At 42.8% G+C, this 23,759-nt stretch overlaps 1 protein-coding gene and 2 pseudogenes across 3 annotated transcripts in view; 2 read left to right on the plus strand and 1 right to left on the minus strand.

The window, feature by feature from the left end:
- Positions 1-23,759, minus strand: part of AFF4 (AF4/FMR2 family member 4) — an 89,986-nt gene that overhangs the window by 63,158 nt on the left and 3,069 nt on the right. For all 3 annotated transcript variants that reach the window (XM_010359966.2, XM_010359968.2, XM_010359967.2), the window contains exon 2: positions 1,418-1,544. In XM_010359966.2, coding sequence (XP_010358268.1) covers positions 1,418-1,540 — 123 coding nt within the window. In that variant the 5' untranslated portion in view covers positions 1,541-1,544. The remainder of the gene's footprint in view (positions 1-1,417; positions 1,545-23,759) is intronic.
- Positions 6,567-8,362, plus strand: LOC104659860 (annotated as a pseudogene).
- On the plus strand, positions 11,817-12,046 carry LOC115896435 (annotated as a pseudogene).

Here is a 23,759-nt window from a genome sequence, read left to right on the forward strand (position 1 = left end):
GCAAGACTCTTGTCTTTTAAATTCACAAAGTATTTTGAAGGGCCAGGTGCAGTGCTTCACACCTGTAATCCCAGCACTTTTGGAGGCCGAGGCGGACAGATCACCTTATGTCAGCAGAGTTCCAGACCAGCCTGGCCAACATGGTGAAAACCCATTTCTAGCAAAAATACATAAGTTAGCCGGGCGTGGCTGGACATGGTGGCTCACACCTATAATACCAGCACTCTGGGAGGCCAAGGCGGGCAGATCACCTGAGGTCAGGAGTTGAAGACCAGCCTGGCCAACATGGTGAAACCCTGTTTCTACTTTAGCTAGGCGTGGTGGCAGATGCCTGTAATCCTAGCTACTCAGGAGGCTGAGGCAGGAGAATTGCTTGAACCCAGGAAGTGGAGGTTGCAGTGAGCCGAGATTGTGTCATTGCACTCCAGTAAGACTCCATCTCCGAAAAAAAAAATTAGCCGGGCAAGGTGGTGCATGCCTGCAATCCCAGCTACTCAGGAGGCTGAGGCAGAAGAATCACTGGAACCCAGAAGTCAGCGGTGGCAACGAGCCGAGATCATGACATGGCACTCTAGTCTAGATGAAAGAGCGACACTGTGTCTCAAAAAAAAAAAGTCTTTTGAAGAACAGTAATCTGCCTTTATAAAATTAAGTTCCATAGGCCAGCAGATTAGCTAACGCTTATATTATGGCAGTTTATGAAAATACTATATTCCTTATAATTCAACGTTATAGTTAGAAGCAGAAACAAAAATTTAATGAACAAATGATACCCAAATGACTGTCTATAACAATAGAAAAATCAGACTGATACTGAAGACACATTTATTCAAACATACTAATAATCTCTGAAACTTTGTAAACTAAGTAGCAAATGGCAGTGAGGAGTAACAAAAGCATCTACGAAATATTCATTTTTTATTGATATCACACTTAAAGAACACCTAGGAAAAATCAAACAGTGCAAATTGATCACAAAATTCTAATTTAATTCAAGGCTCAGAATGGTGAAGTACCCGCCCATAGTTAGTAGCACAACTAGGAAAATAGAGATAAATGTATGAGCCAACTCAGAACACATTTTTAAGAACACAAGACAGTAATAGGAGGTGGTTTGGAAGATGACTTTTAGGGTGCTAGTAACGTTCTATTTCTTGATCTGAGTTGTATGAAGCTGTTGATGCTGTGAAAATTCTTCAAGCCATAATACCTATTTTGTGTATTTTTCTGTAAGCATAATATACTCCAAAGAAAAGTTTATCCCCAAAAAAGTATGTTCTATGTAAAGGACAGGAAAAAAAAAGTTAAGTAGTATTCATAGTAATTCTTTTCTAATATAAACATTTAAGTAGGAAACATTTTAAAAGCAAAAATGTCATGCTAATGGGAAAAAAACATTCACAGAAGGGCAACTTACAACTTTGTATGGCTCTGCAAAAAGAGGAGAGCTAGGTGGGAAGGCGTCTTCACCCTGCTGAATTTCCTGATTCCGCCTTTCCCGTTCTTTCATACGCAGCACATTCCGGTCTTCACGGTTCATGTTGCTATGAAAAGAAACAGTCTTTGTATCACAAAAATAAAAGGAAAAATTAAATATTCTGTACAGATTTTGTCAGTTTAACACTTCAATCACAGATTCCCTTTTGACCTCCAAGTAAAAACAGGCATTAGTGCCGAAGCTGGGTTTTGGTAACGGTTTTATCAACATATACCAATAGTGTCTTCCACAACTATTCCAAGGAAACATTAGTCCTGAATATTAGAACCCACCCCAACAAAACACTTAACTTTATCAATGTTTGAAGTACTCTGTTAGCTAAAAGCAAAAACTTGTACATTCAGAGGGAAAGTAGTATTTGAACACAAATCCTCAATATTTCCTTTAGGGCCTTGCCCTTCAGAAATCTGCCTATTCTTTGCCCTTAGAAGCATATAACCCACTCCCAACTACCACCCTTCCCCCCAGGGTCCAGTTCTTTTCTCTACTTTGCATCTACCTTATCTTGATTTCTTTTTGTCCCAAACACAGCTTCCTTGGTGTCCATCCTTACAGTAGTTTGACCTCAGCTTTGTTGTTGCTCTAGATTCCCTAAAAAATGACATTTCTGCTCTAAATATATTAATATTTCAATTAACACCTCAATAAATGGCAAAACCCAGGTTTTCAGTAAATGGCAAAACCCAGGTTTGATTCCAAGTTAATCAAAAATTAACTTGGGTTAGTTAACAGTAACTAAAATTGCATTGAAAAAGGAAGTCTTTGGAGTGGGGGAAAAAATGGAAGTCCCATCTCTATAATCATGACAGTTTGTCTTATTTTCACTAGAACAAACCAAAAGAAATACAGCCCATTTATAGCAGCAAGGATTTTGGTTAAATAGACAATGGTAATAAAGGCTGTCAAACTCTGGCACTAGGGATTACCAGGGAATCTGCAACTCTTCCCTGGAGACAGATTAAATAATCAGACCTGGTTTTGTTTTTTTTTTTAAAAAAAAATGTCCCACTGGAGCCCAGAAGGAAACAATCAGGTTATATGTGTGAAGCATTTCTGGCCTATAATGCATAAATCTAATCAGAAAATTAAAGTTCATCAAAAACTATAATTATAAAATTAGAATTAGTAACAAAACCAGTATTATACTCTTTTTTTTTTTTTTTTTTGGAACACAGTCTTGCTCTATCATCCAGGCTGGAGAACAGTGGTGTGATCTCTCAGCTCACCACAACCTATGTCTCCCAGGTTCAAGCGATTTTCCTACCTCATTCTCCTAATTTTTTTATTTTTAGTAGAGACAGGATTTTACCATGTTGGCCAGGCTGGCCTCAACTCCTGACCGCAAGTGATCCTCCCGCCTTGGCCTCTCAAAGTGCTGGGATTACAGGCACGAGAGCCACCAAGCCTGCCTCAATACTGTACTTTTGAGGCCTTTAATCAGTGGTTAGAATTAGTGAAAGCAAACATTTAAAATTAAAACTTCCTGATTTGCATACTAAGTGTCATGCAATAAAAGCAATTTAAAGTTTAGAAAAAAAAAAAAGAAGGGACCTCAGGTGGGAGGATCACTCGACCTGCCTAGCCAACATGACAAAACCACATCTCTACTAAAAATAAAAAAAATTAGCCAGGTGTGGTGGCGCACGCCTGTAATCTCAGCTTCTTGGGAGGCTCAGGGGGGAGAATCACTTGAACCTGAGAGGCAGAAGTTACAGCGAGCCATGATTGTGCCGCCACTGGACTCCAGCCTGGGAGACAGAACAAGACTCTGTCTCCAAAAAAAAAAAAAAAAAATGTTCTAAGTGTTTCAGATATGTTTTCAAATTGTTTTGTATGTGTACAATTTTCTAATAAGCTTAAACAGGATTTCTTTGGTTTCGCTAGTACTTAGCACTCTACAGAACCACAAAAAGTATTTCAATTTTTCTTTAAAAAATACCACAAAACTTAAATATTCATAAAACAAAACCAAAGAACATACTCCATCACATTTGAACCAAGTAATAGTTTTACATCACTAACAACCATGCTTCAAATAGGCCTCTTGGGTTATGGTTCTGCCAACATACCTGAGAGACGAAGGTGTATGTTAACTACCAATTTCCTTAAATTTTAATCCTGAAAGATCTGAAAACTTTTTTTTTTTTTTTTTTTTTTTTTTTTTTGAGACGAAGTCTCGCTCTTGTCCCCCAGGCTGGAGTGCAATGACACGATCTCAGCTCACTGCAACCTCCACCTCCCGGGTTCAAGCAATTCTCCTGCCTCAGCCTTCTGAGTAGCTGGGATTACAGGTGTCTGCCACCATGCCCGGCTAATTTTTGTATCTGTAGTAGAGATGGGGTTTCACCAAGTTGGCCAAACTCCTGGTCTCAAATTCTTGACCTCAGGTGATCTGCCTGCCTTGGCCTCTCAAAGTGCTGGGATTACAGGCGTGAGCCTGAAAACTTCTTTAAAGTATAGTTTAAGGCCAGGAGCGGTAGCTCACAACTGTAATCCCAGCACTTTGAGAGGCCGAGGCGGGCAGATCACTGGAGGTAAGGAGTTCAAGACCAGCCTGGCCAACACAGTGAAACCCCATCTCTACTACAAAATACAAAAAAGTAGCCTGCCAAGGTAGCAGGTGCCTGTAATCCCAGCTACTCGGGAGGCTGAGACAGGAGAATTGCTTGAACCTGGGAGGCAGAGGCTGCAGTGAGTCAAGATTGTGCCACTGGACTCCAGCCTGGGTGACAACAGCAAGACTCCATCTCAAAAAAATAAAAACAAAAAATAAAGTATGATTTAATTTTATAGATTGAGCAGCATTAAAATCATCATTCAGGAAATATTTCTATATCTCTTGTAAAAATAGGTGATTCCCATAATAAAATTATTTCTGTAATTCAACACCAAAGAAACTGTTTTTTTTTTTAACTGGCTACCTGTAATCTCAGCACTTTGGGAGGCCGAGGCAGGCGGATCACCTGAGGTCAAGAATTCAAGACCAGCCTGGCCAACATGGTGAAACACCAACTCTACCAAAAATACAAAAATTAGCCAGGCGTGGTGGCAGGTGCCTGTAATCCCAGCTACTCGGGAGGCTGACACAGGAGAAAAGCTTGAACCCAGGAGGTGGCTGAGATGTTGCAGTGAGCTGAAATTGCATCAATGAACTCCAGCCTGGGTGACAAAACGAAACCACATCTCAAAAAAAAAAAAAAAAGAAAAAAGAAAGAAAGAAAAGAAAAAATTAATATACCAGTTATAGCGCTTATTCTCTTATTTTTTTCTGATCTTTTTGTATCAAATATATGGGGCTTTTTCCCTCCTGTGTCTCTTATCATCACTATCTCCACCTAAGATGAAATAAAGTTTGCTCCAAAAGCAATAATTCCAGTAATCTGAACTACTCTAATGTTAACATGAAATTTAAATGAGTCAATGTGAAGTATATCTTTGTCATACGGGCAAAACTATTTTATAGGTCTGAGAATACAGGAATAAACAAGCTCAGTTTCCTTTTTTTTCTGAGACAGAGTCTGGCTCTATCTCCCAGGCTGGAAAGCAGTGACACAATCTCAGCTCACTGCAACCTCTGACTCTCGAGTTCAAATGATTTTCATGCCTCAGCCTCCCAAGTAACTGGAATTACAGGCACACGCCACCACACCTGGTTAATTTTTTTTTTTTTGTATTTTTAGTAGAGACGGGGTTTCACAATGTTGCCCAGGCTGGTCTCCAACTCCTGACCTCAAGTGATCTGCCCACCTTGGCCTCCAAAAGTGCTGGGATTACAGGTAGTGAGCCACAGTGCTCAGCCAACAAACTCAGTTTCTCACACAATACTCTAACAACATCCTTCTAACACCAGACGTGTGGGGGTTTTATCCCACACACAAGTAAGCAATTGCACAGTGGCTCACGCCTGCAATTCCAGCACTTTGGGAGACCAACGAGGGCAGATTACCTGAAGTCAGGCATTTGAGACAAGCTGGCGAAACCCCTCCTCTACTAAACCCCTCCTCTTCTAAAATACAAAAATTGACACAGCATGATGGCACATGCCTTAATCCCAGCTACTTGGGAGGCTGAGGCAGGAGAATCGCTTGAACCCGGGAGGCAGAGGTTGCAGTGAGCCAAGATCCCACCAGTGCACTCCAGCCTGGGCGACAGAGCAAGACTCCATCTCAAATTAAAAGAAAAAGTAAGCAATCAACTCTTCAGAAAATACCAGCTGGGTGTCCTCTATCTCCTACCTGGAGATAATGTCAGACCCCATAGGTTGAGTGAGGGTTCAGTCCCTAAGGCTGCCCCCCACTGTTGATGTCAATCCCAAGTCCCAGGTTGTTTTACCTGTGCTTCTGACCAACTGGCTAAAAATTGGGATTCTGCAATCCCTTCCTTTGGTTTTAATAATTTGTTAGAGAAGCTCACAGAATGAATGGAAACCTGGTCACTGGACTCTTACAAACGTTATTTTAAAGGATATAAATAAACAGTAAAATAAAGAGTTACAGAGGTGAGATGTACAATGTTGTAGGAGCTTCAATTCCCTTGGAGAATGGTGTGCCACCCTCTCAGCACATGAACATGTTCTAGCTTACCTTTCTGGAAGCCCCCTGAACTCAGTCCTTTTGATCTTTTTTTTTTTTTTTTCCCCCACGATGGGAGTTTCGCTCTTGTTGCCCAGGCTGGAGTGCAATGGCACCATCACGGCTCACCGCAACCTTCACCTCCTGGGTTCAAGTGATTCTCCTGCCTCAACCTCCTGAGTAGCTTGGATTACAGGCATGCGCCACCATGCTAGACTAATTTTGTATTTTAAGTAGAGACAGGGTTTCTACATGTTGGTCAGGCTAGTCTCAAACTCCCGACCTCAGGTGATCCGCCCGCCTCAGCCTCCCAAAGTGCTGGGATTACAGGTGTGAGCCACCGCACCTGGCCCATGTCAGGTATTATTAATCCTGCCGCTTGACAAAACACCATTTATCACCTGGGTGCAGTGGCTCATGCCTGTAATCCCAGCATTGTGGGAGGCCGAGGCATGAGGATCCCTTGAGTTCAGGAGTTCAAGACCACCTTGGGCCACATGATGAGACCCAGTCTCTACAAGGCTACTGAGATGGGAAAGGGGTCCTTCAAGTACACCTGGGTCTTGGATAAACTGAAAGCTAAGTGTGAGGGTGGTGGTACTGATGATAGTTCCCTGTGGGAACTTGAGGCCAGAAAGTATTATGTAACTAGTTGATGCCCCAAGACAAAGACATTTAAAAAAAACATGATCACAGGCACATCTCAGGCTGACTGTGTGACCCTGATTGTTGCAGCTGGTGAATTTGAAGCTGGCATCTCCTTCTGACTTACATACTGAATGTGAAATAGCTAATTGTTGGAGTTAACAAAATGGATTCCACTTAGCCACCCTACAGACAGAAGAGATACAAGGAAATGGTTAAGGAAGTCAGCACTTACAATAAGAAAGTTGGCTACAACCCCAACACAGTAGCATTTGTGCCAATTTCTGGTTGGAACGATGGCAACATGCTGGGGCCAAGTGCTAACATGCCTTGGTTCAAGGGATGGAAAGTCACCTATAAAGATGGCAATGTTAGTGTAAACACTCTGCTTGAAGCTCTGGATTGCATCCTACCACCAACTTGTCTAACTGACAAGCCCTTGTGTCTGTCTCTCCAAAGACCGCTCTCCAAGCGGTCACCTTGGCTCCAGTCAATGCTACAACTAAAGCCAAATCTGTTGCAATATACCATGAAGCTTTGAGTGAAGTTTTTCCTGGAAACAATGGGGGCTTCAATATCAAGAACATATCTGTCAAAAATGTTCATCATGGCCATGTTGCTGGTGACAGGAAAAATGACCCACCAATGGAAGCAGCTGGCTTCACTGCTCAGGTGATTATCCTGAACCACTCAATCTAAATCAGTGCTGGCTATGCTCCTGTAATGGACTGCCACATGGCTCACACTGCCTGCAAGTTTCCTGAGCTGAAGGGAAAGACTGATTGCCATTGTGGTAAGCTGAAAGATGGCCCTAAATTCTTGAAATCTGGTAATACTCGCATCTTTGATGTGGTTCCTGTCAAGCCCATGCGTGTTGAGAGCTTCTGACTATCCTCCTCTGGGTTGTTTTGTTGTTCATAATGCAAGACAGCCAGTTGCTGTGGGTGTCATCAAAACAGAGGATAAGGCCAGGCACAGTGGTTCATGCCTGTAATCCCAGCACTTTGGGAAACTGTGGCAGGAGAATCACTTGAGCTCAGGAGTTTGAGACCTGCCTGGGCAACATGGTGAAACCCCATCTCTACCAAAAATACAAAAAATTAGCTGGGTGTAGTGGCATGCATCTGTGGTCCCAGCTACTCAGGAAACTGAGGTCTGGGGAATGCTTGAGCTGAGACGTGGAAGTTCAAATAAGCCAAGATAGCACCACTGCACTCCAGCCTAGGTGACAGAGTGAGACTCTCAAAAAATTAAAAAATGGCCAGGTGCTGTGGCTCACGCCTGTAATCCCAGTACTTTGGGAGGCTGAGGCAGGCAGATAACCTGAGGTCAGGAGTTCGACACCAGCCTGGTCAACAGAGTGAAACCCCATCTCTATTAAAAATACAAAAATTAGCCAGGTATGGTGGCAGGCACCTGTAATCCCAGCTACTTGAGAGGCTGAGGCAGGAGAATCACTTGAACATGGGAGATGGAGGTTGCAGTGAGCCATAACCACACCATTGCACTCCAGCCTGGGCAACAAGAGTAAAACTCTGTCTCGAAAAAAATTTTTTTTAATTAAAAAAAAAAAAAAACAGTGGACAAGAAGGCTCCTGGACCTGGCAATATCATCGAGTCTGCTCAGAAAGCTCAGAAGACTAAATGAATATCATCCCTAATACCTGCCACCCCAGTCTCAATCAATGGTAGAAGAACAGTCTCAGAACTGTTTGTTTCGATTGGCCATTTAAGTTTAACAGTAAGAGACTGGTTAATGATAACAGTGCATGGTAAAACCTTCAGAAGGAAAATATGACTGTTTTGTGATCCACTTTGAGTTTTTTTCACATGGCAGTTTTAAATTACTAGTTTTTAAAATTAGTACTGTTTAACGGAAGCAACAGGACCAAGAATCCATCTCAGAATTTTGAGACCCATGAAACAAAGTTTAATGAGAGGCTGGTTCCAAGGTAGTCAGTTATCTCAACTGATTATTCACAGTCAAGTTATAGACTGAACTCCTTGTTCTAGTCTTTGACCCCTTCTCACTATCACAGTTGACTGCCTAGTTTTAAAAATAAACAAGCAAGGCCGGGCGCTGTGGCTCATGCCTATAAACCCAGCACTCGGAAGGCCAAGGCGGGCGGATCACCTTAGATCAGGAGTTCAAGACCAGCTTGGCCAACATGGTGAAACCCCATCTCTACTAAAAATACAAAAATTAGCTGGGCATGGTGGCAGGCACCTGTAATCCCAGCTACTTTGGGAGGCTGAGACAGGAGAATTGCTTGAACCTAGGAGGTGGAGGGAGGTTGCAGTGAGCCGAGATTGCGCTACTGCACTACACTCCAGCCTGGGCGACAGAGCAAGACTCCATCTCAAAATAAAATAAAATGAAATAAAATAAAAATAAAAATAAACAGGCCGGGCACGGTGGCTCATGCCTGTAATCCTAGCACTTTGGGAGGCTGAGGTGGGCGGATCACCTGAGGTCAGGAGTTCGCGACTAGCCTGACCAACGTGGAAAAACCCCGTCTCTACTAAAAATACAAAATTAGCCAGGCGTGGTGGCACATGCCTGTAATCCCAGCTACTCAGGAGGCTGAGACAGGAGAATCACTTGAACCCGGGAGGCGGAGGTTGCGGTGAGCCAAGTTGTGCCACTGCACTGCAGCCTGGGCAACAAGAGCAAAACTCCGTCTCAAAAAAAGAATAAACAAGTAAAGTTTAATGAGAAAAAAACCCACAATATCACTCCACACCCATTAGGATAGCTATGATAAAAACAAAATCACAAAATAACACATGTTGGTGATGATGTAGACAAACTGGAACCTTTGTGCACTGCTGGTGGGAATGTGCAATGGTGCAGCTGCTATGGATTGGCAGTTCCTCAAAAACTTTTAACAAATAATTACCATAGGATCCAGCAATTTTACTCCTAGGAATATATCCAAAAGAACTGAAAGCAGAGACTCAAACAGATCCACGTACACCAATGTTCACAGTGGCATCATTCACAATTGCCAAAAGATGGAAACAACCCAAGTGTCCATCAACAGATGGTGATCCATCAACACAGAGAAGCAACGTGTGGTATATATATACAATAGAATACTGTTTAGCCATAAGGAATGAAATTCTGATACGTGCTACAACATAGATGAACCTTGAAAACATGATGCTATGTGAAATAAGTTAGACACAAAAGGACACATATTGTATGATTCTACTTAATATGAGGCACCTGGAATAGACAAATTCATAGAGACAGAAAATAGAATAGAGGTGGGGAGGTTCTGTTTGGGATGATGAAAAAGTTCTGGAAACAGTGTTGATGTGTACAATACTGTGAATGTACTTAATGCCACTGAATTGTATCTGTAAAATTATTAAAATAGTACATTTTATGTTATATACATTTTGCCACAATAAAAAAATTAGTACACCGTAAAAATAAAAATTTAAATGTGTATTCCTATGAATTTCATTCTATAATTTTTTTATAAACACATACATTAGTTATAAAACATTTTAGGTCAGGCGTGGTGGCATGCTCCTGTAGTCCCAGCTACTTGGGAGGCGGAGGCACAAGAATTGCTTGAACCGGGAGGCAGAGATTGCAGTGAGCCAAGATCACACCACTGCACTTTGTGACGACAGAATAAGACTCTGTCTCAAATAAATAAATAAGTATATAAAACACTTCGTGACTTTTTACAATTTTAATTTTAAAAAATTTTTAAACAGCCGAGCATTGTGGCTCACACCCGTAATCCCAGCACTTTGGGAGGCTGAGGCAGTGGATCATTTGAGGTCACAAGTTCGAGACCAGCCTGGCCAACATGGCCAAACCCCATCTCTACTAAAACTACAAAATTTAGTCGGGTGTGGTGACATGCACCTGTAGTACCAGCTACTCGGGAGGCTGAGGCAAGAGAATCATTTGAATCTGGGAGGCGAAAGTTGCAGTGAGCCAAGATTCTGCCACTCCACTCCAGCCTGCACAACAGAGTGAGACTCTGTCCCCCGCCCCCCAAAAAAAGAAAAGAAAACAGTTTAGTGTAAAATATGTACTCTAACTTTCCCCATTCAAGTAGAGGTCAGAATTTGTTACAATTTTTTTTTTCACTTAGTGTCTTAGAATAACTATCCTACTGAAAAACGGAGCCATTCAGCTATAAGATTATTGAGTGATTTAAACTCCGAAAGTCAAAATGAGGTTTAAGCTAAGATTTCAATTATTTTCAAATTCAGTATATTACAACTGCTATTAAACTGTAACTTTACCACAATGCACTATGTTAAAGCACAAAGCCTCAACAGTACGTAATCCCCGTTGGCCTCATTTGGTAAGATTTCTCTACCCATGAGACAGTCTGAAGAGGTCCCTTCCTGCAAGTCAGGGAAACAAAGGTTGTACACTTAGAGATCAAAGCCAATAACAAAACATCAGGTCCCAAGACAATATTCAGCACAGAAGGACCTTTGCCTCAAAGTTAGTCATGAGACTTCTATAGCCTTCAGGTTTAAAATAATGTAGTGAAAAACATGAAAGCAAAGATAACAATTCCACACATTTTTGCTTTCTTCATCACATCCTTATGCATTATCTGAATTTCTCATTGTATTTCATAAATCACTCTCAATTGGACCCTCAAAGTTTCCCAGAAATTGTGTTTTTTTTTTTTTTTTTTTTTTTGAGCTGGAGTCTTGCTCTGTCGCCAGGCTGGAGTGCAGTGGCACGATCTCGGCTCACTGCAACCTCCACCTCCTGTGTTCAAGCAATTCTTGTGTCTCAGCCTCCCGAGTAGCTGGGACTACAGGCGCATGCCACCATGCCCAGCTAACCTTTTGTATTTTAGTAGAGACAGGGTTTCATCATGTTGGCCAAGATGGTCTCAATCTCCTGACCTCATGATCTGCCCACCTCGGCCTCCCAAAGTGAAACTGTACTATTTTTCTCTGATGAATGCTCTTTCCCATTCCTCACAAGTATTTCATGAAGTTCTATGACTCCCCACAATCCTAATTTCCATTCACAAATAACCTTGTCTTAATGGACAAAGATTAAAAAACAGAATACTAAAAATCAGAGAGAGGCAGCTCCAGCAGCAAAGATGGTATATCATGGCCTCACAGTGATGAGCATGTCCTGGGGCTTTGCTGGCTTCTTTGTGCCCTGGTTCATCCCTAAGGGGCCTAACTGGGGAGTCATCATCACCATGACGGTGAGCTGTTCAGTTTGCTGCTCTTTTGGCTGACTGCAATTCTGGCCTAGTGCAACCCTCTCTATGCAACATGCTTGAAAGATGAAACCACCTGGTATCTGAAGCATCATTGGCCTTGAGGAAGAAGACACGTTCTACAGTGTTCAGTGATTGAAATCAAGAAAGTGAATTCCTTTTTGGATGCAAAATTACCTCCAAATGCAGGCCACCTTCTTTGACTTTGCCTATTTGGGGCATCAGCTGCCTTAAATGTTCATAACACATTTGAATTTTCTTTTTCACAATGCAGTATTTTTTTCCTTCACCTGATTTACACTTTGATGAATTATGTGTGTACTTAACCTAAACTATGCTGATTCCACACAATGTTTATGGACTCCTGTAAGTCAGAAGATGCTCTCTTCTGAGAAATATATTAATCTATCCCTTGGAATTTATAGATTTGAAGATGGCTCTTGCCTTATCAAAACATGAGAATCAGTGAAGGGTCTAAAAACTGCTGTTAGACAAACAAGACTCCAGTGGGGCAGTCGGTAGGAAGGCATGTTGAGAGGAAAGATCTGTCCCAACAAAACTACACCAAATTATATTTTCAGGATGAAAATCTTATTTCTGCCATCTTTTGTCTTTTTTTTTTTTTTTTTTGAGATGGGTCTTGCCACGTTGCCCAGGCTTGTTTCAAACTCCTTGGCTCAAGCAATCCTCCTGCCACAGCCTTCAGAGTAGCTCAGACTACAGGCATGAGCCATCATACATGGCTCTCTGCCATCTTTTGGAATAAATTATTTTTCTGCTTTAAGAAACAATGGGCCAGGCCCAGTGGCTCACACCTGCAATCTCAGCACTTTGGGAGGCCAATGTGGAAAGACCACTTGAGCCCAGGAGTTCCAGACCAGCCTGGGCAACAAAGTGAGACCTCATCTCTTAAAAAACGTAAAAGTTAGGCCGGGCACGGTGGCTCAAGCCTGTAATCTCAGCACTTTGGGAGGCCGAGGCAGGCAGATCATGAGGTCAGGAGATCGAGACCATCCTGGCTAACACGGTGAAACCTGGTCTCTACTAAAAACATACACACACACAAAAATTAACCAGGCGTGATGGCGGGTGCCTGTAGTCCCAGCTACTCTGGAGGCTGAGGTGGGAGAATGGCATGAACCCGGGAGGCGGAGCTTGCAGTGAGCAGAGATGGCGCCACCGCCCTAGAGCGAGACTCCGTCTCAAAAAAAAAAAAAAAGTAAAAATTAGCCAGGCAAGGTGGTGCATGCCTGTAGTCCTAGCTACGTGGAGACTGAGGCAGAAGGACCACTTGAGCCCAGGAGTTTGAGGCTGCAGTGAGCTATGTTTGTGCCACTGTACTCCAGCTCGGCCAACAACAGAGCAAGACCCGGTCTTAAAAATAAATAAATGAAAATAAAAAGCCGCCAGGCAAGGTGGCTCATGCCTGTAATCTCAGCACTCTGGGAGGCCGAGGGGTGTGGATCACGAGGTCAGGAGTTTGAGACCAGCCTGGCCAACATAGTGAAATCCCATCTCAACTAAAAATACAAAAAATTAGCTGGGCCTGGCCGGGTGCGATGTTCACACCTGTAATCCCAGCACTTTGGGAGGCTGAGGCAGACGGATCACCTGAGGGTGGGAGTTCCAGACCAACCTGACCAACATGTCTCTACTAAAAATACAAAATTAGCCGGGAATGGTGGCACATGCCTGCAATCCCAGCTACTTGGGAGGCTGAGGCAAGAGAATCGCTTGAACCCGGGAGACAGAGGTTGCAGTGAGCCGAGATTGTGTCACTGCACTCCAGCCTGGGCAACAAGAGTGAAACTCCGTCTCAATAAATAAATAAACAAACAAACAAGCCAGGCATGGTGGTGGGTGCCTGTAATCCTAGCTACTCGGGAGGCTGAGGTAGGAGAATCGCTTGAATCCAGGAGGCAGAGGTTGCAGTGAGCCAAGATCGCCCCACTGCACTCCAGCCCAGGCGACACTGCGAGACTCCATGTCAAAAATAAAATAAAACTAAAAAACAATGGAAGAAAAATATTTTTATCAATCAACGATCAGCTTTCAAACTATCAGCGTCTACATCTATTCTCCTCCCTCCCAGTGACAAAGGAAAAAAACTCGAATCTTCCTAACAAAGAACAATTATCCCCATTTTGCTGTCTTCTAGACCTTTAGCAGTCGTGACTTTTTCTCAAATAACTTCAACTTCTCCATCTCTAATGAATCCTTTGAATCCTTTCCATCAGCATTCAAACATATTCTTTAAAAAAGAGTTTAAAAAGGCCAGGATGGTGGCTCATGACTGCTGTAATCCCAGCACTTTGGGAGGCTGAGACGGGCAGATCACTTGAGGCCAGGAGTTTGAGATCAGCCTGCCAACATGGCAAAACCCTGTCTCTACTAAAATTACAATTAGCTGGGCAGGGTGGTGCACACCTGTAGACCCAGCTACTCAGGAGGTTGAAACAGGAGAATCGCTTGAACCAGGAGGCAGAGGTTGCAGTGAGCAGAGATTGCGACACTGCACTCCAGAGCCTGGGCAACAAGGTGAGACTCTGTCTCAAAAAAAAAAAAGTCTTCACTGGCCCCCAACTCTCTCCAGCCAAGCTTCTCAAAAGGACTTCTGGTGATTCTCCACTTCCTCAGCAACCATTCATTTGATAAAATGTTATCCCAAAAGGTAAGGACCAATACAGTGAACAGTTGTGCTACCCATCAAACAACCACCTTAGGAAATAAAGCATTACCAACATAGTAGAAGGCTACCGTGTACTTCTCCTGGATCACATCTCCAAGTACTCTCTCCCCCTATAAGCAGTAGACACTATTCTGATTTTGGTGTCAATCATTCTCAGGAATTTCTTTTCTTTTTTTTTTTGAGACAGAGTCTCACTTGGTTCCCCAGGCTGGAATGCAGTGGCACGATCTCAACTCACTGCAACCTCCGCATCCCAGGTTCAAGCAATTCTCCTTGCCTCAGCCTCCTGAGTAGCTGGGACTACAGGCATTTGCCACGACACCAGGCTAATTTTTGTATTTTCAGTAGAGATGGGGTCTCAAACTCCTGACCTCAAGTGATCAGCCCACCTTGGCCTCCCAAAGTGCTGGGATTATAGGCATGAGTCATCACGCCAAGTCAGGAATTTCTTTATACTTTTACTACTTATGTATGTATCTCTAAATAAGAAACTGAATTGTTTTACATATTTTTTCAATGTTATTAAAAAGGTATACTCTTAACAACTCAATTTTTTTAATGCTCAGCATTACAAGGTTAATCCATTGCTGCAGTTTATTTATTTTCACTGTGTATCCACACAGTTTACTTATCTACTCTCCAGATGACACATATTTAGGTAGTTTCCCCTTTCTCTGCCATTAAAAACAATACTAAATGATCATTTTTATGCACATCTCTTCACACCAATGAGTGAGAGTTCTTCTAGAATAGACAGCTAGAAGTGGAACTACTGGGCTGCAGAGGATGAGCATTTTCAACTTTAGTAGATACAGCCAAATTATTAATACTTTCCAAAATGCTGTATCCAATCACTATTCAACATTCTACTGTTTCCAATTTCCCAACATTCTGTTTACAATTTCCCACATCGTATTTCTTTGCCAAGATCATTAGCAACTTCCATATTGCTAAATCCAACAGATATTTTACCATTTTACTTGACTTATCATTCAATACATTCAGCCACTTATTTCTCCTTGATACACTCTTTGGCTTCTGTAACACTTAGCCTTCCCAGTGTCCCCAGCTCCTCTGGCTCTTCCCATCCTACCTACCAGACATCTTCAAAATTGGTGCTCCTCTGGTGCTCAGCCATGGGTCTTATTCTCATTCATTTTATATCCTTTCCTTACATTCCCAAAGCTTAAAATATCTCTATGTGGCCAGGCGCAGTGGCTCACACCTGTAATCCCAGCACTTTGGGAGGCCAAGGCGGGCAGATTACTTGAGGTCAGGAGTCTAACACCAGCCTGGCCAACATGGTAAAACTCTGTCTCTGCTAAAAATACAAAAAAAATTAACTGGGCATAGTGGTGCATGCCTGTAATTCCACCTACTTGAGAGGCTGAAGCATAAGAATCACTTGAACCTGGGAGGCAGAGGCTGCAGTGAGCCAAGATTGTGCCACTGCACTCTAGCTAAAGTGACGGAGTGAGATTCCATCTCAAAAAAAAAAAAAAAAAAAAAAAAAAACAACTCTATGCCTACAACCAGAATGCCCACATATGCTCCCCATGATACTTTCTCTTCTGAAATACAAAACCGCACATCCAGGGACCTGTTTGACAGTGCTCTTTGGCTATCTAAGAAATCTAAATCAGGGCTAGGCACTATGTCTCATGCCTGTAATCTCAGCACTTTGGGAAGGCAAGGTAAGAGGACTGCTTGAGCTCAGGAGTTCAAAACCAGCCTAGGCAACATAGGGAGAATCTCTCTATTAAAAAAAAAAAAAAAAAGAAAAAAAGTGTACCTTTTTTTAATCCCAAAGGCTTCAAAACTAAGATATCTCTTTTTTTGTTTTTATTTTAATTTTTTATTTTTCAGAGACAGGGTCTCAGTCTGTCACCTAGGCTGGAGTGCAGTGGTGCAATCATAGTTCACTGTAACCTCAAACTCCTTAGGTAAGTGATCCTCCCACCTCAGCCTCCTGAGTAGCTGGGACTAAAGAGTGCATGACACCACACCTAGATAATTTTTTTTTCTTTTTAATTTTTTGTAGAGGCAAGATCTCATTATATTGCCCAGGCCGGTCCCAAACTCCTGGCCTCAAGTAATCCTACCACCTCAGTCTCCCAAAGTGCTGGGAGTACAGTAACTTTGTAATGAGTCACCATGCCCAGTCCCAAAAATCTCAATCTTAATACATCTAAAATTAATTTTCTGATCTGCTTTCCCTTACCGCCAACCACTCCTTCTCCAGTGATCTTCATCCTAATAGTAGTGTATCCAGCCAGCCAACTGCTTTTGCTGAATTCTTCCTTCAATCTCTTTCCAAATCCAATCCATCACCATAACCTCCAAAATATATTTTGAATCTCCCTCCTCACTTATTTTTCCACTGCCACAGTTCAAAACACACAACATTTTATCTTTGGCTTGAATAAACGCTATAGCCTTTCTAATTGGACTTCTACTTCCCTCGGTCTCTCTTTATATGCCACACAGCAGCCAAAGTAATCTTTCTAAGACGCAAATCAGGTCAGATTGCCTAATTCCTGCTTAAAATTTTTAAATAAGCTTTCCATTTACCTTAAGATAAACTTTAGGTAAATTTTAAAGTCCTTAACACGGCTTACAATATTCTACTTGATCTGACTCTTGTCTCCTCATCAGATTAATCTCATACTTTCTACCAGTCCCTTCCAGTTCCAAGGGCCTTTTCCTGGGCTTCTGGAACACGCGGTACGCATTCCAGATTCAGGAAAATCATGCAGATGAGCAGTCCCCAATCTTTTTGGCACCAGGGACCAGTTTCACAAAAGACAATTTTTCCATGGATGGACAGGGGTTGCAGGGAGATGATTTTGAAAGAAAACCATTCCACCTCAGATCATCAGGCATTAGTTAGATTCTCAGAAGCAGTATGCAACCTAGATCTCTTGCATGTGCAGTTCACAACAGGGTTTGAGCTCCTATTGACACGGTATAGTTCCCTCGACCCCACCACATGACTTGTGACAGAGGTGGCTCACTTGCTTACCCACCATGCTCAAACCCCCTGCGGGAGGGGGAGCACACAGGGTGAGTGGGTGCAGGAGCCTTTGGGTGCCAGCAGGAATGAACCCCATCCCGGCCCATGGCAGCATCTAGGGGTGGTTGCCCACGACCTCTGGAGCCCCAGACAGTGTGTGTTACAAACAATGCTCTTTTATCATTTGCTGTCCATGGATGGCTAAGTGTTAAGCTCAGTGGAAGGTCAGGGTGATAGCCTTTCACATCCTGCTTTCTTGGTACCCAGGTTCTTCTCTGGTATTCAAGAAGAATCAGGTCACATGAACTTAAAGGATGGTGAATGCAGAAATTTTATTGAGTGGTGGAAGTGGCTCTCAGCAGGATGGGCAGCTGGAAAAGGGATGGAGTGGGAAGATAACCTTCCCCTGGAGCTCAGCTGTCCCTAGCTGAAATCCTCTCCAACCCATAGTCTCTGGTATCCAGCTGCTGCTTCTCTTCTCTACTTCTCTTCTCTCCTTCTCTGCCATACCACTCTGTTCCTCTGCTAGTGGAGCTTGGGGTTTTTATGGATACTGGGTGGGGGCGCGTGGCAGGCCAGGGTGGTTATGGAAAAGGCAACATTCAGGCAGGAAAACAGGGATGTGAAGTTCTTATTTAGGGCTATGGGTCCAGGCTTGAGGGGCCCTCACCAGGTATCCCACCCTCTTCTGGCCAGTATTTCCCTGCCTCCTGTCCATATCACTATGAGAATCTGATCTGATAGGAAGCAGAGCTTAGGCGGTAATGCTCACTTGCATAGTATACTACATAATAGTGTACCTATAACTATACAGGTCGGGTGTGGTGGTTCACGCCTGTAATCCCAACACTTTGGGAGGCCGAGGCGGGCAAATCACGAGGTCAGGAGTTCAAGACCAGCCTGATCAACATGGTGAAACTCCATCTCTACTAAAAATACAAAAATTAGACAGGAGTGGTGGCATGCGCCTATAATCCCAGCTACTCAGGAGGCTGAGGCAGGAAAATCACTTGAACCCGGAAGGCAGAGGTTGCAGTGGGCCAAGATCGTGCCACTGCACTCCAGCCTGGGCAACAGAGCGAGACTCTGTCTCAAAAGAAAAATATATATATATATATTAAAAAATATACAACATGTATTACATAGATTATATAGTATATAATATACAGCAGAGTATATTATATATACTACATATAACATACGCTATATGTACTATATATAATATATACCATATTTACTATATTTTATAGTATATATAATGCACAAGATGTGTAATATAAATATATAATACATGTAATATATGTAATATATGTGTGTATTATACACATATGTATTACACAAATATATATATTCTACAAACAAAAAACCCTAACAGCCACCACAGTAAATAGGGACCTTGTAACTAACTGCTCAACGCTAAGAAAATCCTCAAACCCAAGTATCCACTAAGGCCCATTTGATCTGCTAAGGCAGGATTCAACAAATGTTTTTAGAGAAGTAAATATTTCAGGTTTGGCAGGCCATATAGTCACAATTACTAAATTCTGCCATCACAGCAGCAAAAGCAGCCACAGACAATACATAAACAAATGGGTGTGCTATCTGTGTTCCAATAAAACTTTATTTATGGGCATTGAAATCTGAGTTTCCTGGCCGGGCCCGGTGGCTCATGCCTGTAATCCCAGCACCTTGGAAGGTCAAGGCAGGCAGATTACCAGAGGTCAGAAGTGCAAGACCAGCCTGGCCAACATGGCAAAACCCCATCTCTACCCAAACTACAAAAATTAGCTAGGCATGGTGGCGCAGGCCTGTAGTCCCAGCTACTCGGGAGGCTGAGGCAGGGAGAATCACTTGAACCTGGGAGGCAGAGGTTGCAGTGAGCCGAGATCACACCACTGCACAGCCTGGACAACAGAGCAAGACTCCATCTCAGGGGAAAAAAAGAGAGAGAGAGAGCGAGAAATCTGAGTTTCCTAAAATATTCACTTGCTAAAAAAAAGACTTTTTCCGACCATTTAAAAATGTAAACATGGGCCAGACAAGGTGGCTCACACCTGTAATCCCAGCACTTTGGAAGGCTGAGGCAGGCACATCTTAAGGTCAGGAGTTCGAGACCAGCCTGACCAATGTGGTGAAATCCCATCTCTACTAAAAACACAAAAATTAGCTGGGCGTGGTGGCAGGCGCCTGTAATCCCAGCTACTCAGGAGGCTGAGGCAGGAGAATCAGTTGAACCTGGGAGGTGGAGGTTGCAGAGAGCCAAGACTGCACCACTGCACTCTAGCTTGGGTGACGGTGTGAGACTTTGTCTCAAAAAATAAGTAAAAATGGCCAGGTGCAGTAACTCATGCCTGGAATCTCAGCACACTGAGAGGCTGAGGTGGGAGGACTACTTGAGGCCAGGAATTTGTGACCAGTCTAGGCAACACAGCAAGACCCCATCTTTGCAAAAACCAAAAAATTTAGCCAGGCATGGTGTCTCGTGCCTGTAGTCCTAGCTACTTGGAAGGCTGAGGCAGGAGGATTGCATTCAGCAGATCTAGGTTGCAGTGAGCCATGACCGCCCCATGCACTCCAGTCTGGGCAACGGAGTGTAACCCTGTCCAAAAAAATAATAATTATTAATTTAAAATCTTATTTAATTCAATGGTAAATCAGACCAGACTTCTAGATGTTAACTATTAAAAGCTACAGAAAGGCTGGGTGCAGTGGCTCACACGTATAATCCCAACACTTTGGGAGGCCGAGGCGGGCAGATCACCTGAGGTTTGGAGTTCGAGATCAGCCTGGTCAACATGGCGAAACCCCGTCTCCACTAAAAATACAAAAATTGGCTGGGTGTGGTGGCAGGCGCCTGTAGTCCCAGCTACTCAGGAGGCTGGGGCAGGAGGACTGCTCGAAACCCAGGAAGTAGAGTTTGCAGTGAGTTGAGATCATGCCACTGCACTCTAGCCTAGGTGACAGTGCGAGACTCCATCTCAAAAAATAGAAATAAAAAAAAATAATAAAATGTACAGAAAACACAAGGGACAAAAGAACATATTACATGAAACCACTGGGATCTCATCAACACAATCTAGATTCTGAGAAGTATCATAGGGCAAAGACCTGGCTTCTCCAACAAACCAACTGTATGGGAATAACCACAATAAAAAAACAGAGGAAAACTTACAGATTAAAAAGAAGGCGGCTGAGATGTACTTAACCCCAATGTAATATATACAGACCTTATTTGGATCCTAATTCACACAAATTGTAAAAACAATACAAAAACTATAATCAGGGAAATGTGAACACTTAACTGGATATTGATGATATTAAGGAATTAGTGTTACTTTTTTTAGTGTATAATATTGTGATTATTGTTTTAATCTTTATACTTTAGAAACACATAATGAAATATTACAACAGTTACAGTCCTTCTTTTACTAGTGTCTTCCCTAATTCATTTTTCATGATGTTACTCAGCAGGCTATAGTCCACAGTAGCTGCATAACAAATAATTAAAAGAGGTACACCAGCCTGGACAACAGGGTGAAACCCCGTTTCTATAAAAAATACAAAAAAAATTAGCAGGGCATGGTGGTGCACACCTGTAGTCCCAGCTACCCGGGAGGCTGAGGCATGAAAATTGCTTGAGCCTGGGAAGCGGAGGTTGCAGTGAGCCAAGATCACACCACTGCACTCCAGCCTGGATGACAGAGTGAGACTCTGTCTCGGAAAAAAAAAAGAAAAGAAAAGGAGCTACAAAGTGATGCAAAGATTGAAAGGAAGTAGATCACAATTGGAATGGGGTGAAGAATTAAGCAAAACTTCAAGAAGGCAATGAAATGTGAATTAGGCCTTTAAAAATGGTGGAATTTTAACAGGTAAGAAAGAAGACAGAAGAAATAATATTCCAACTGGGAGAAATGGAAGCAACTGCAAAAAGGTGAGAAGGTGTGTCTCTGCAGAGTACTGACTGGTACTCACCTCTCCATAAAACTGTACCTTCCCTAACGATGACACGAAAAGTCATAACCCACTAGGCAACTCCAAACTGACAAAATCCTGGGAGAGCTATTAGGCCCAAAGCAACCCCAGGAAGCCCTGTCCCCAAACAGATCTCTGGATAATCAAACCATACTGGCTTTCCAGTGCAATCTATTCATGTCAGTCCCTGATTTCTTCTACCCAACAACCTTGGGAAAAGAATACATGAAGTTCTCTTACCTGTCCTAGGAAATTATTATTGAAGTAATTAGTTTAAAACAGTATCCACTAATAAGCTATGTTTCCTTGCCTAAAAGCCACCAACACAGTTCATTAAGCACTCCAAGAGAGAAAAAGTTACATAAAATGCCTTCTGTCAGAACATTTCTCAGGTTACAGATTTTTTTTTTTTTTTTGAGATGGAGTCTTGCTCTGTTGCCAGGCTGGAGTGCAGTGGCGCGATCTCGGCTCACTGCAACCTCTGCCTCCCAGATTCAAGTGATTCTCCTGCCTCAGCCTCCCAAGGAGCTGGGACTACAGGCACACGCCACCATGCCCAGCTAATTTTTGTGTTTTTAGTAGAGATGGGGTTTCACCATATTGTCCAGGATCGTCTTGATCTCTTGACCTCATGATCCTCCCGCCTTGGCCTCCCAAAGTGCTGAAATTACAGGCATGAGCCACTGAGTCCGGCCAGGTTACAGATTTTTTTAATAAAGAATAGCTGATAAAGCAGGTAGTTAAGTACGATTTTTTTTTTCTTCAAAAATAGAATAGGTAGGCCGGGCGCGGTGGCTCAAGCCTGTAATCCCAGCACTTTGGGAGGCCGAGACGGGCGGATCACGAGGTCAGGAGATCGAGACCATCCTGGCTAACACAGTGAAACCCCGTCTCTACTAAAAATACAAAAAAAAAATTAGCCGGGCGAGGTCGCGGGCACCTGTGGTCCCAGCTACTAGGGAGGCTGAGGCAGGAGAATGGCGTGAACTCGGGAGGCGGAGGTTGCAGTGAGCTGAGATCCGGCCACTGCACTCCAGCCTGGGCGACAGAGCAAGACTCCGTCTCAAAAAAAAAAATAGAATAGGTAGTTCTAGTATTAAAATGTTTTGGAATACTCTGGAATTGAATTTGGTGGTTCTAATATTTTCTGTGCCCCAGTACCGTTAAAATTTCCAAGATATGATACCAGTGAAAATGAACATCAAGACAAATAGGAATGCAGATGATGTGCCAAAACTCAGTAACTGGAGCATATATTACTGCTCTCTTCCATGTATTAGAGTAACACTTCAAATAACCAAGAAGGGTATGTATAGGGAGTTAACAACAAGTAGGAGTGCTTTTCTTTTTTTTTTTGAGACAGAGTCTCACTCTGTCGCCCAGGCTGGAGTGCAGTGGCGCCATCTCCGCTCACTGCAAGCTCTACCTCCCGTGTTCACGCCATTTTCCTGCCTCAGCCTCCCTTGTAGCTGGGACTACAGGCACCTGCCACCACGCCCGTCTAATTTTTTGTATTTTTTTTTTTAGTAGAGACGGGGTTTCACTGTGTTAGCCAGGATGGTCTCGATCTCCTGACCTCGTGATCTGCCCGCATCGGCCTCCCAAAGTGCTGGGATTACAGGCGTGAGCCACCGCGCCTGGCCAGTAGGAGTGCTTTTCTTAAACCAAAGGAAAAAGCAGCAAGGTAACAGGTCAGGTTAGCTTTATGCAGTCTTTAGTCACCAGCTTTCACAATAACTGAGACTAGCTAACACCCTCCCAGAAATCAAATAGAATCGTCCCAACTTATCAGAGGAAATGAATAAGGGAATGGGTAAAACATAATAAGGATGCAGGAGAGCTGGGAACCTTTATATCACATAGAAAAGTCTTTATAGTGAGATATCTGTAGAATAAAGCTAAAGTAAAAAAAAAAAATCTAAGTCATCAATTTTTTATAGTACATGATGTACTTCTGGGTCATTGTCCAGGTGTGCTCTCAATACTTCAGAATACCTCTTTGATTTTATTAAAATACCACAAAGAAAAGTCAAGTCCTCATAGATTCTGAACTCCATTCTAAACCAGTAGATGGCCACAAAGGAAGAAATACCTGTTTTATTTGTTCCTCTTAGGTACACATAAAACCATGGCATTTACCTTA

This window comes from Rhinopithecus roxellana, chromosome 3, assembly GCF_007565055.1.
Source record: "Rhinopithecus roxellana isolate Shanxi Qingling chromosome 3, ASM756505v1, whole genome shotgun sequence".
Classification (NCBI taxonomy): domain Eukaryota; kingdom Metazoa; phylum Chordata; class Mammalia; order Primates; family Cercopithecidae; genus Rhinopithecus; species Rhinopithecus roxellana.